We start from the raw sequence: 14,213 nt of genomic DNA on the forward strand, positions 1-14,213 counted from the left end.
TTGTGTGAAGAAGCTGCCCCTGATGTCCCTTTTAAATCTCTCACCTCTGATCTTCAACCTATGCCCTCTTGTTTTTTAGCACCCCCTCCCTGGGTAAAAAAATTTGTGCTTTCACCCTGTCTATGCCCCTCATGGTCTTGTATACCTGTGTCAGGTCACCCCTCAATCTCCGACGTTCCAGAGAATAAAGTCCGGTCTACGCAACTTCTCCTTGTAACTCAGGCCCCCAAGTCCAGACGATATCCTGGTAAATCTTTTCTGCACAATCTTTTCTCCCTTTCCGTAGGCCCTGACTGACTCCATTTTCACCGCCCCTGTAAGTGAGTGAGTTCCAGATCATAACCCTACTCTGCCTAAAAAACTTCATCCTCACTTCCTTCTGCATCTCGCCCAATTGTTAAAATTTGGACACGGCTTGGCCTTGGGCATCTGGTAACAGGAACAACTTCTCTCTGTCCATCCTGCCTAAACACTCCATCCGAAATGATGAACATGATTCAATACAAATCCATTCCCAAGTTTCTGCCCATTGTTACACTGAGAGATCGCCTTTCTGGGGAAAAGGTTGCCATGAAGTGTCTCCCCCTCAGTACTCCACATACCTTGCCGCAAGTTGGAGCTGGTTAATATGTGATCAGACCCCCCCCCCCCCCCCCACTGATTGTCCATTTCAGCTGCCCTGGGAAACTGCTGGTGGGGCTTTACTGTGGGGCAACCTGTGGTTAGCTGGATTGTTGCAGAGGTCAAAAAAAGTCAATGGCAGGGTGCGTTGCTTGGGTCACACCTAGCTCTGAGGAGCAGCAGAGTTCCGAATCAGAATCAGGTTTATTAACACTGACCTAGATGACGTGAAATTTGTTGTTTTGCAGCAGCAGTACAGTGCAAAGGCATAAAATTACTATAAATTACAAAAATAAATAAATAGTGCAAAAAAAAGGAATAACGAGGCAGTGTTCATGGGTTCATGGACCATCCAGAAATTTGATGGTGGAGGGGAAGAAGCTGTTCCTGAATCGTTGCGTGTGGGTCTTCAGGCTCCTGTACCTCCTCCCTGATGGTAGTAATGAGAAGAGGGCATGTCCCGGATGGTGAGGGTCCTTAGTGATGGATGCTGCCTTCTTGAGGCACCACCTCTTGAAGATGTCCCTGATGGTGGGGAGGGTTGTGCCCGTGATGGAGCTGGCTGAGTCTACAACCCTCTGCAGCCTCTTGTGATCCTGTGCATTGGAGCCTCCATACCAGGCGGTGATGCAATAATCAGAATGCTCTCCACCGTACATCTAGAGAAATTTATGGTCTTAATCTGTGACATTTTGCCAACTTTGACTTTATACGTGATCGGTCCATAACATGTATTTTGTTCATTCAGTTGGTCACTCAGATCCACTCCCACTCTGATCCAATTGCTGGAAGACACATAGAGCTATAGTGTCATAGAGTCATACAGCATGGAAACAGGCCCTTCGGCCCAACTTGTCTATGCCGACCATGGTGACCACTAAGCTAGTCCTACTTGCCCACGTTTGGCCCATATTCATGTACTTATCCAAATGTTTTTTAAACGTTGTTATTGTACCTGCCTCAACCACTTCCTCTGGCAGCTCGTTCCATATACCGACCATCCTCTGCGTGAAGATGTTGCTCCTCAGGTCCCTTTTAAGTCTTTCCCCTCTCACCTTAAACCTACGCCCTCTAGTTTTTTGGTTCCCCTTCCCTGGGAAAAACGCTGTGTGCGTTCACCCTATTCATGCCCCTCATGATTTTATCCACCTCTATAAGGTCACCCCTCAACCTCCTACATTCCAAGGAATAGAGACCTACCCCAGCTAACCTCTCCTGATAACTCAGTCCCTCGAGTCCTGGCAGCATCCTCAAATCTTCTCTGCACTCTTTCCAGTTTAATCATGTTTTTCCTATAAGGGGGCAACTAAAACTGTCCACAATACTCCAGGCACATGGTGTTCTGCACCTCTTTGTTATTGCTCAGTGCCTTGATGGTCAAGGCCATCCGCATGTCCATTGACCAATGTGGTCCTGCAACAACGTCTGTAGAATTGGACAAGGTTGACCTGATGCCAACCCTCCAAGTTAATTTAGCACCAATTAGTATAAAATAGTCACTAATAAATCCACTGAAAAATCCAGGAGGTATGTCTTTGTCCAGAGAGCTCTGAGAATGGAGGGTGTTATCACAAAGTAAATAGCAAAGAGGTATTTAAGCAGAAGCGATGACCATGAGGCAGGAAGGAATGTTGGTGAGATAAGCTGAAGAGGGGGAGCGTGAGGCACAAACGCAGGGCGTGGGGCTGATGGGTGAGACTTCTGTGTAATGTCACAACCTGTTCTATCGGCTCAGCTTCAGAGTAGCTTATTGTCATATACACCACGGAATTCCTCGCTCACAGAACCTCACAGAGTAAACAGCTTATGTCGTAGTAATGAATACAGCAATAAATCCAGCAATGCGCGCAAAACAGCAGAATGGTGCAGAGTATCGTCGTGCGGACTGAGGTAGTGCAAAAAGAAATGCTGACGTGATAGTAAGGGAAAAGGTGCTGCCACCTTCTCGGAAGGTCTGAGAAGGTGGCAGCACCACTGGGAAGGGGATGCGAGAGAGGTGATGGTTCAGGAGTCTGACAGCAGTGGGGAAGAAGCTGTCCTTGAGTCTGGTCATCCAGGTTTTCAAGCTCCTGTATCTTTTCTCGGAAGAAACAATTCACATGTTCATCAGCAGACATCAGCATGTTATCTTCTCTAAAGTGAGACCTGAAGCTTCTACGTCCTTTCCTAAGCGTTTGGACCTTGCTATGTCAACACTGCATAGGCAGTTAAGCAGCTGATGTGCAAGCAAGGTTTCTGGTAGATACTAGAGTCAAAGTGTTTGGGAGAAATGTCACCATGGCTTATAGACAGGAGAAGAAGTTGAGTGGGAGTTCCTCGAACGGGCACGCACTGTCGCTCCTGCAGCTGTGCACACCGACCACCAGATGGGGCTTAAGGAGGCACAACGTAGAGAGGGTACAGTTTGAAGTGACCCTGGGCAATGCCACAGGAGGTCTTTAGCCAGATTAACCTTGGAAATGTGTCTGCTGATGATACTGAGATCTCTATTTTTGTGTCTGAAGTAGTTAAAAATCTGATTCACACCCAAGCAGCCCTCTCTCTCTGTCCACCAGGTTCTCTCCAATCACAATAGAGGGGATGACGAGCCTGGCTGGAGTCAACCTCTCGGGCCCCACGGGCACTGGCTGGTGCATCTTCGTGTACAACCTGTCCCCCGAAGCGGACGAGAGCGTCCTCTGGCAGCTGTTCGGGCCCTTCGGGGCAGTCACCAATGTCAAGGTCATCCGTGACTTCAACACCAACAAGTGCAAAGGCTTCGGCTTCGTCACCATGACCAACTACGACGAGGCGGCCATGGCCATCGCCAGCCTGAACGGCTACCGCCTCGGCGACCGGGTCCTGCAGGTGTCCTTCAAGACGAGCAAGACACACAAGTCGTGAAGCCGCCTCCCGTGCGCGCGAGAGAGAGAGAGAAACAAAATTCAAAACACAGAAGCGCCCCTCCGCAACACAAAAAAAAGTAAAGCAAAATAATCGATACGTCACCAAACACACACAGCAACAGAACAAAACAAAAAAAAAACAAAAAAATATCCATTAATATACCTGGGCTTACAGTGAAACAAAAACAGACTTTTTTCAAGAGCCAGTGTTAGCATTATATTGATACAGGACATCTTACAACAAATAACCAGGAAGCTATTTCATAAACAACTTTGAATACTTTTTCATAGCTATTATTATATGAATATAATACATATAAAACAATACTACGCAGGGGGTTTTAACCCAGCCTAATATTAATAATAGTACTTAGAACTGCCTTCTTTGAAGGTAATTATCTCTTCTAATGAAAGGCAGAACAGAAAGCTGGGAAACTTAGAACATTTTCACTAAGACCTGTTTTCAGAAGTGTCGTGTGGTTGCAATTGACATAGAGAAAAAAATCTTTTAAAGGGGAATATTTATGAATTGCAGCTCGTAATTAATTTACCTTTTTTTCTCTTTTTCCTTGTCCCTTCCACGGTTTCATTAACCAAGAACAAAAAAAAAAGAAAATGTGCAATACCAAGCAGCTAAAACATTGGACTTGGCTCTGTCAAACACTAAAGTGCATTACTGTAAATTAATTTTCAAAAAGTCTTTACTAATTTGCTCACGGGTCTCTGCCAAGTGTTCTGTACCGTGAGAGGCACATCCAGTTCGTAACTTTGCATCCCTCCTGCAGTTCTCGCACAGAAAGTCCATTTCAATTCCAGTCTCCCACCCAAAAAATAGGCCACAGTTTGGAATCATGATTAAGGAGTAGTTTGGGTGTAAACTATTGTACTGTGATCTTACTGGTAGAATTAGTATTTTGTAACGATGCTTAAAAAAAAAGAATCTCGACCCTACTGAGGCTTATTCCAGTGTTGACTCTAAGCACACTGCAAGAAAGGGTTTTAATTGCCTGTCTAACAGAGACTGCAAAAGTGCAAAGTGGACTTACCTGCAGCATAGTAGCATGGTTTCAGAACACTTAGTAATGGATTGTGTCTGTGAGTTAAACTATTTATTTTCTAAATAGGTTCCCCTTTAATGAAATGCTATGAGTAATCTCATCTTAAAGTGACAGTGCCCCTGTTTTAAAAAATACTTGTGGGATGCTTTTATAGCTTCTTACTAACTGTTATGTGACCTCCTCTGTGAGAAACCGTGAAGACACTGAAACAATGTTTATGGCGTTCACCAAAAAAACTTGTACGTAAGCAGAGTAGTTGTGTAGCCAGTTGCATGGTCTGTGTCCCCTGGGACACCTTTGGCTGACTAGTTAGTACCAGGTGTAGTGTCTGCGTGTGGGAATCTTTTATACAGGCAAATTAATTCAGAGGCTGCTTTGTTGGGGTAAACTTGCTCTCTCTGGTTACCTGTTTTAAGCAGAGAATGTAGATTACTGACCAGCTCCACTAGGCAAGGATGGAGCAATGCCAGAGCATTTGTTCTTAAAGGGACATTTGCAACTTGTCAGTCATGAAGCAATCTTCTTTAACATGTAACTCATGGCGCTGAGTCATCCTGTCAGACAGATTCCTGAACTTTCAGGAGGACAGATGATGTAAAATTGTGCTTTGATACCCCTATATTTATAAAGTAAAATTGAAGCATGTGATTCTTTCATATTTAAAAATGAGCTGTTTACACGACTAGCTTCATGAAGTATAATAAGGAGAGAATGCTTAACCTGTGGATGCCTTAGCGGGAAAACTTTGCACTTCTCAACTTCCCCTTGCCATTCCATTGTTTATTGTGTGCCTCTTGAAGGCTGAGGTGGGGAGGACTGTTCACATCCCTCATCACAGGGTGACTGCTTACCATTCCGTGTCGACACAGCTCATCCTCATCTCACAGCTCCAGCTTACATCTCCATGCTGCTCATCACACTTCCCAGTTCCTAGTAAAACTTCACCGGTTTGGGATTGACTCTGAGGAAGGTTGGAGCAGACTTGCAGTCAGGTCCTCATCATGTACCTAACACCTTGTCACAGGAACCAAAACCAAACAGAACAAAATGGCAATATCGAACATGGGCAACTACGGAGCTCATTTCTGTGGGATGGTTCAGCCCTGGTCTTAAAGCTGAACAGGCAGAAGACATCGTAAAATCGTGGCAATGTTCACCCCTGTAGTGACCTCTCACTCCCAACACCTTCACGCCTCAGCATTCTACAGTCCCCTCTCCTCATTTCAAGACACCATCTCATTATACTCACCCAGAAGTTGTAATGGCTCAAGTGTTCATCATTGAGATTCAGACCCAAGGACTTAAGACACTTAAAAGACTGATTCAACTAACAGCCCTATCCATAACTGTCAGGCATTACACCACGTACAGTGAGATGTTCATTTTTTGTGGCTTTAAGGAGAAAATATCATTTTGTGATAAAAGTCATAGCGTTAATGCTGGCAAAAGACTTCCCTTGTGTGTTACCTGTAGGAGACTTCTCCCTCAGATAGAACACTGATCAGGTTGCCAGCATAAGGTTAAAATTCACACCTTAGTCCCCTTTGTTCAAAGAGTGCGGGACTGCTTCTTCAAGGTGACATGGTTAAGAGCTGTGAGCCAACACTACGACCCCGCTCACGTACCCAGTGTTGCTGAGACTATCAGAGCTGCCCACTCACGGATGGTCAGACATTGACCACACTTCACGATGTGCATTTTGTAGCCCTTGGTTAAGGATCAGTCCCACCTTGTAGCAGAGCGACCACAGAACCCCCGTCTATTCTGTTCAGTATCAGCTGATCAACAAAAGAGAGTACAAAGGTTAGAGTTTTATTTACACTGCGTACATCTGTGTGCAACAATCACACCCACAGCTTAAACATCATCCATATAGTCAGAAACTTCCAACCTAAGAATATTGTAGCAAACAATGACAAACATCAATGAGACAGACACTGTTACTGCTCACTCACTCATGTACACCCACTCCACAGGTCAGTGTTAATGACAGGTAGACTACATAGGTGCAAGATAATCTCAACATCATGGCTAATCTGATACCTTCCTTTCTACACACATATTCATGTACATGTACATACACATATGTCTATAAGATGCACACACATTCATCCTCACTGTGGCACTGGCCATTAACTATCACAGGTACAGGACCCTGAACAAAGCTCACTCTTACATTACTGCTCCCACTGCATCAGGTAATGGCACTGTGGGGAAAGTCTTGCCTCTAGTCACTGGGGTTTCCAGAGAAAAGTAATCCTTCTACAAATGCCTCACAGTCTACCTCCTGTCCAGTTATACCTGTGCTACCTGCCTGGAAATCAGGTGGAGTGTCCTCTTCCTTCATTGATCAACACCATTCTGTTCAAAGCAATAGGACGATATTGTATGGGTCATATAATGGGTTGGTAACCTTTGCCCAGAATATCGATCTCTACAACCATGAGCAAAGCCACAAGTGATGCACTGTTATAAGAAACTAGAATATAAGCCCCAGCTTTTTAACTTGTCTTTCACACATTTCTTGGCATGCTGCCATCTGACATTGTAGTCTTCATGCCTTCATCACATGATGCAAATTAAAATGATTTAAGACTGCAATGGTACAAATATTCCTCTTTTTTTTCAGTGAGGTGTAAGGACATCTTAGCTCATCATTTCAAAGACAAGAGTTATCAGAATTTCTTTAAGCATTCAGCATTCTCCCAGCCATAATGGGGACAACACACCCAGCAGCAAAGGATGCCACCAAAAACACCCTTTGGAATCATCTGCTACTTTCACACATCGCATTTATCCTTCACCTACTATCGCCAGACAGAGCTTAAAGTGTCGATTCTATCCCTGCACTTCCCCACCCCCCACCCCCTTTGTAAGTAGAAGATTGTTAAGGTTACAGTACATTTAAAATAGAGTGACCCATGGGGATTAAATTGAGTGGCATCTCCTTCTTCCCCCCCCAGCAGTCCAAGATAGCCATTTTTTGATGTTTGAGGAGGCAGGGAAATATGAGTGGGTGCAGAAATGTGTGACAATCGGCAGTTTTGTTGCCAACTTGGGAATGTTTTGTATTTAAGGGATGAATCTGCAGGCAGGATTGCAATGTGGGAATGGGAATTTTTGGTTGAATACATCTTGTGTGGAGATGTACCTTGCACGTGTATATAACTTTCATGTAACAGATACCTTAGTTTCTCTGTTGATGCACTAATTCATCATGGTGATTCAGAGATTTTTATTTGTCCTGGATTGAGGCATATTATGCCCCAACCACTGGGAACTTTTCTTGTTGGAATCGATGCCTTTCCAACTGAAACTACATAATGACTGAAGTGACTTATTACTGCTCTACCATTCAGCCAAGCACTGACCTTTGGCTTTGGGATCTGCTGGGACTGGGATGGCCTTTTTGCAAGAGACAGGGGGTGAGAGTAGATGCTGATATCACTCTGGTGTTGCTTCAAAGACGCTACGAGGTCCACACTTGAGTCAAGTGCAGAAGCTGTGTTTCCACGTAGAGCATTTATACAGCAGTCATCTCCTTGGAAGCTGAATTTATATCGGGTTCCCCAGCTATGAATTTTGCAGTTTATGTGAAGCTTCATTTTCGTTGGTAATTCTGGTCTGACACGTACCTATGGCAGACTTTACCATTGTTATTATTGTATAATAGCCTTTCACTACAACATTCTCTGATATGTCTTCACCTCCATTAGTTCGTAGGTAGTTTGTGGATCCCTCTAATAGGGAAACCAAATAACTCACTCTGTTCTCTTGCTCTAATACACAACCTCAGTAACCTTTGTCAAAGATTCTTCTATACATCTGTTAGTGATATACCATCACCATCAGGAATGTACAGTTTATAATTCCATTATTAGTAGGCACCATATAATGCACGCCACTAACAAATGGTTTCTCATCATGGTATAATCTGCTCAACACATGACATGAACTGCTTAGACCTCCCTAGTTGATACAAAGGCCATTTAAGTCAACACCTCTCACTATAACACACTTGTTTTACTACTGTGCATGACTATTGAAGAGACTGTAATAAACTAGTCTAAGTGTATGAGAGGTTCATTTTACCACTACAGCATTTACTTCTAATGGTTAGCAACCTGATCATGAAACAGTACAGCAAAAAGAACCAAACTTGTATGGCTATTTACGTGCCTGAGAGGTTAGGTAGCTGTTGGAAAAGCATTATCAGAAAGCCTTGTTAGTTTAGATGTGGGAAGGTTATCAAAGATTGGAAAGGGTATGCATTGCACACAATTGCTCCACAATCACACACTTTTACACTGTCTGAGGTCTTTCGTTGCCTCTCATTAAGTAGCTGGCCAGAAGGTACCTGGGAGGAACCACTTTGTAAAGTGATCCCTGCAATACCCTGGGTTCAATGCTGTGTATCTAGAGGGCTGCGTGCATCTGACTCTTTCTATTAATGGTGCCATATAGGGAAGAATGCTGTACAAATTGCTACCAAAATATATCCAGACACCAAAATAGAAGCTCAGGCATGCCAGCGATAGTAGAGAATTTTTCTTTAAACATTTATCGATTCAACTCTATGTACTTTCCTTTTCAGTTGGAGACAAAATTGGTTTTCCAAGCAACTACAGATTGACATGATCCCACCCTCCCCATCTAAACATATTTGGGAGTTGTTTTGAAAAGCAAACAAATTGTCTCCCCCTCCCACTTAACAATGATTTCTCAATGCCCTCAGTAGCAATTGGCATTAAATCACCTTTCAACCATGTATTTCACCATTTAGTTAAATAAATCAAATCCAGAATACAGAGAGAGTTGTAGAGATCAAGATACAAATGTATTCTGAAGTGTTATCAGGATCAAGCATCTCATTACATCACAGGTGGAGATAAATCATGTCCATTGAACCTTTATATACAGAAGGATGCCTTGCAGATAGTTCCAGAGAGGGTCTACTGTGTTCAGAACAACATAAATGTCTCTAACAATCCTTTGAGTGTGGAAGGACTGACAAAAGAGAAATGAAAGGTATTAATGTATAGGCTTTTTTAAAGATAAAATTCATAAGTGATTCCCTTTACAATGTATCTAAAAATCCTGAAGACCTGTTGAAAGAATATGATGCAGACTTCTAATCGTTTGTCTCCCCCTTCCGAGCTCTTCCTATTGTGATAGATAGATTATTGTAAAAAGTCCTTATTACCATGTGGGATGGGAGGGTTCTAACAAAACAACATTGGCAAAACATTTGATGACTTTTCATATTATAATAAATCTTGCCAAAGAGGTGATCTCTTTGATGTGAATGGGTTTAAAAAAATCTATTTTTATAAAAAAGAAAAAGACCTCATTGAAAATTTTTACAGAACCTTGATCGAAAAAAAAGAGAATATTTTGACAGGCTATGTTCTTTTAGTGGGAGGGGAGGACAGTTTTGTCACATGTGCTCTAGACTGATAACTTTTTAAGACAAAAAAGGGAGCATAAAACACATTGTTTTCGAGCAAGAATTGTTGATACTAAGTTTGTACTCAGTGATACTGAGAGCATATAGTTTGATGGGGAGCACTCTCTCAACAGTACAGGTTCCACACAGTGACATCATAACAGCTGACAAGATTTCGTTGAGGCCTTCCTGTTTAGTTGCTGTACTAGATCGACATTTTTAAAGAGAAGATTGCCAAAAAAATAAAAGTCAATTGACTTTCAACTTCCTGGCTTTGCCGGTCTTGGAAACCTGTTTTATTTGAACAAGATGGGCAAATTGTCATGTTCACAAGGTCCTTTTCTGATTTTGTTCCTTTTGTTGGTGTAAGTTTATTTTTAAAGGAAAAGAATTCAACACTTCTTCTGAAGCATGCATGGGTGTTCTCCCTCTCAGCATTTGCAAAGTCATTCATTATATACGAAGGGTTTGAGTTGTTTTTGATAGACCCAGTAAGATGCTATTTAAATACATGTATTTCTTATCCAATTTGGATGTCTGGCCCCAAAGACAGTTTATGGCAATTTATATAATACAAAGTTCACCCCCCCCTCAAAATTTATTGTTCATTTACACCGTTGTAGAGAAGTGTCAGACTTCAGTTAAATCTTATCTCTTCAGTTAGTAAAGTCAAGCAGATATCTGTACAATATGTGGACAACTATCTAGTGTTGGTTGGCACCAACACAGTCCCCTTTGGTGGAGAGCAGCATCAGCTGTCGGTGGTCCTAAAGAGTTTTTCTTAAAATCAAGGAAGACCAACTAAGACAGGCTGTCTCTGCAGTGAGGACCTGGTCTCAGTGACTCAACCAGACCCGGTCTCAACATTGCGCCTTTGCATCCTCTGACCACTAACGCGGCTTATGAAGACCGAACACCACGCCACCCTCCGTCAGCTGCCTTTGCTGAATGTTAAGCACTCAGCAACCTGCCGATGGATCAGAAAGGGAGCAAATGGGGGTCTTTGGGAAGGAGCCCGATTAAAAATTGGTCCCAGGTACTGAAGTTGTACGTAAAGGACAAAATAAAAGGATGACGTCAAGCTTTTTATTTTTGACACTATTCTCTTTAATCCAAATAGTTTGATCATTCGTTTGAGGGCCTCAGTATATTTATTTATCTTTACCACCTCTTTAAGATACGTTATTCTTCCTTTTTTGGGGACGGTAGGTGCTAGTTGACCCTTTGTGTGTTCCTAAGGAAAGGTTTTCAGAAAGCTACTGACGCAAGCCCTACCTTATCTTTTTCAAAACTGAGCAAAGCACTAAAGGCTCTGTTACCTTTAAAATAAAAGCTTTTGATTTTCAATTTTGCTTTGACCCATGTTGACTTTGTGTGTGGGGGTGGGGCTTTTTTAAGATTTCCCCCTCCTCTCCCCCAAGACTTGACTATTTACCAAACTTGCCAGTTAGTTTGCATTCTCACTTTTTTGCTATTATTTTTCTCTCTTTAACGTCAGACGTTTCTTTGTGTCTGGAACTCTATGTGTAAAACATGGGTCTCATTTTGTTAGAATAGTTTTTAAGATTAAAAAAAGGTTAAAAAAAAAGATTTTCTATTGTTTTAAAACCGTGTTAAGTGTATTGTACGAATCTGTGGTAGCTTACATTGCAGAACAAAAAAATGTAAAAAAAAGCACCATGACCTAGTTAATATTTTGGCAATTAATAGCTTCTTGTAGCTTAACTTATTCAGAGGTTGAATATATATTATCGCATTGTAAAAGTCGTTCTGTGTATATTTATGTTTCCTTTATATTTGCAAGTTTTAAACAAAAAACGACTTTAATTTTACCAATAAGTGGTTTAGCTTAATTTATTCTTAAGGGAACAAACTTAAAGTTTGAGGATGGCTCTCCTTAGGTGCACTGATTATGTCGTGATTCATACGGAACAAAAAATATTGAGTATTAGGAAGTTACTTTGTGTGATAGTTGTTATAACTTTGCTATTACTTTTGTCTTGTTAAACATTTTCAGTCTTATCCTAATAGTAGTGTCGATGGATTTTAACATGTTATCGCTTGGTATTTCTTTACTTTTATTTGACCTCTATGCCAATCCTCTAATGGCGCATTGAGTGAATGGTGACAACCAAAGGGAAACTGTAAAAAAATAACAAGTCTCGGAGGTAGTCGTGGATGTTTTCCGTATGAGAGAAGTCCAGTTGACTGGATTATAAAGTTGGGGTCGGGGGGAAAGGGAGGGAAGTTCAGGGTTCACGGAAATAGTGAGCAGAATGTATCCCTGAACTTGGTGGCCTGAGTGTACAAGGCATTAGCGGGGAGGCACAGATCTTTTTTCTCTTTGGTGTATTTAGTTGGGGGAGAGGGTAAAAGTTCCCACGATCCTTTAACTTAATATTTATTTCGATGGTAAATTATGGCTGATTTCTTGTTGGAACAAACTTGCTAGTTTAGAGTATTTATTACTGGGAATACAAATGTGAAAGCTGTAAACATTTTTCATTGAACTGTTTGATTATTTGTACTTTTCATGCCAGACAATAAACTTCAGAATCTTATTGCAGAGTTCATGCTGTCGTTGTGTCTTTCAACCGGTCCCTGGGTCGTCAGTGAGCTTTAATGCTCTTTTATACTTTGAAGAGACGCTGTTGGAAAAATATACTTCCTCACAGTTCTGCACCATTCTGTCATCTCATAGTCTCAGAGTTATACAGGAGGAAACAGGCCCTTAAGCCCAACTTGTCCATGCCGGCCAAGGTGCCAGTCTAAGCTAGATCCATTTGCCTGCGTCTGGCCCATATCCCGCTAACCTTTCCTATCCATGTAATTATCAGATTGTCTTTTAAATGTCATAGAGTCAGAATCATACAGCATGGAAACAGGCCCTTCGGCCCAACTCATCCATGCCGGCCAAGAGGCCCACCTAAGGTAAATTGGTTTATTATTGTCACACGTACCGAGGTACAGTGAAAAACTTGTCTTGCACAACATTCATACAGATCAATTCATTACAACAGTGCAGGGAAAACAATAACAGGCTCTCATTTGTCCATGTTTGGCCCATATCCCTCTGAACTTCTCCTGTGCACGTACTTATCCAAATGTTTTTTAAATGTTGCTAATGTACCTGCCTCAACCACTTTCTCTGGCAGCTCGTTCCATATACCCACCACCCTCTGGGTGAAGAAGTTGCCCCTCAGCTCCCTTTTAAATCCTTCCCCTCTCACCTGAAGCCTATGCCCTCTAGTATTCAGTCCAGATGGAGGGTCTCGACCCGAAATGTCAACTGTCCATTTCCCTCCACAGATGCTGCCTGACCTGCTGACTTCCTCCAGCACTTTGTGTGTTGCTCCAGATTCCAGCATCTGCAGTCTTTTGTGTCCCCTCTAGTTTTTAGTTCCTACCTCCTGGGGAAAAGACTGAGTGCATTTACCGTTTCTCTGCCCCTCATGATTTTGTACACCTCTCTTACAGCCATTTCTGTACAACAGTGAGGGTTGAGGGAACATTTGAAGGTGTAACAAGAGGGTTACACAGGGTGGAACAGATGCCATGTTTCCTTCAGCAGACAGTCTGATAACTGGGGTCTTAGAGCTAAGGCAGCTGGTGGAAATACTAGACCTGAGTTGATGAGAAATGTTTCCACCCAAGTAGTGGTGGGGGGATCTGGAACCCCTTTAAGGTACCTTTAAAGTCACCCTTTAAAAATAAAGACAGAGATGAACATAGAACACTATAGCACAGTACAGGCCCTCCGGCCCACAATGTTGTGCCGACATTTTATCCTGCTCTGAGATCTATCTAACCCTTCCCTCCCACATAGCCCTCCATTTCTCTATCATTCATGTGTCTATCTAAGAGTTTCTTAAATGTCCCTAATGTATCTGCCCCTACAACCTCTGCCGGCAGTGCGTTCCACGCACCCACCACTCTCTGTGTAAAAAAACTTACCTGTGACATCCCCCTGATATCTTCCTCCAATCACCTTAAAATTATACCCCCTCGTGTTAGCCATTGTCGCCCTGGGAAAACGTCTCTGACTGTCCACTCGATCTATGCCTCTTATCATCTTGTACACTTCTAACAAGTCATCTCTCATCCTCCTTCTCTCCTAAGAGAAAAGCTCTAGCTCGCTCAACCTATCCTCATAAGACATGCTCTCCAATCCAGGCAGCATCCTGGTAAATCTCCTCTGCACCC

At 42.5% G+C, this 14,213-nt stretch overlaps 1 protein-coding gene across 7 annotated transcripts in view; it reads left to right on the plus strand.

Moving 5' to 3' along the window:
* Nucleotides 1-12,571, plus strand: part of elavl3 (ELAV like neuron-specific RNA binding protein 3) — a 206,601-nt gene extending 194,030 nt beyond the window's left edge. For 6 of the 7 annotated variants that reach the window (XM_052041820.1, XM_052041813.1, XM_052041814.1 and 3 more), the window contains one exon: nt 3,156-12,571. In XM_052041820.1, coding sequence (XP_051897780.1) covers nt 3,156-3,504 — 349 coding nt within the window. In that variant the 3' untranslated portion in view covers nt 3,505-12,571. The remainder of the gene's footprint in view (nt 1-3,155) is intronic. The other variant, XM_052041815.1, reaches the window with a different exon arrangement.
* Nucleotides 12,572-14,213: the final 1,642 nt, after the last annotated feature.

This window comes from Pristis pectinata, chromosome 31, assembly GCF_009764475.1.
Source record: "Pristis pectinata isolate sPriPec2 chromosome 31, sPriPec2.1.pri, whole genome shotgun sequence".
NCBI lineage: Eukaryota > Metazoa > Chordata > Chondrichthyes > Rhinopristiformes > Pristidae > Pristis > Pristis pectinata.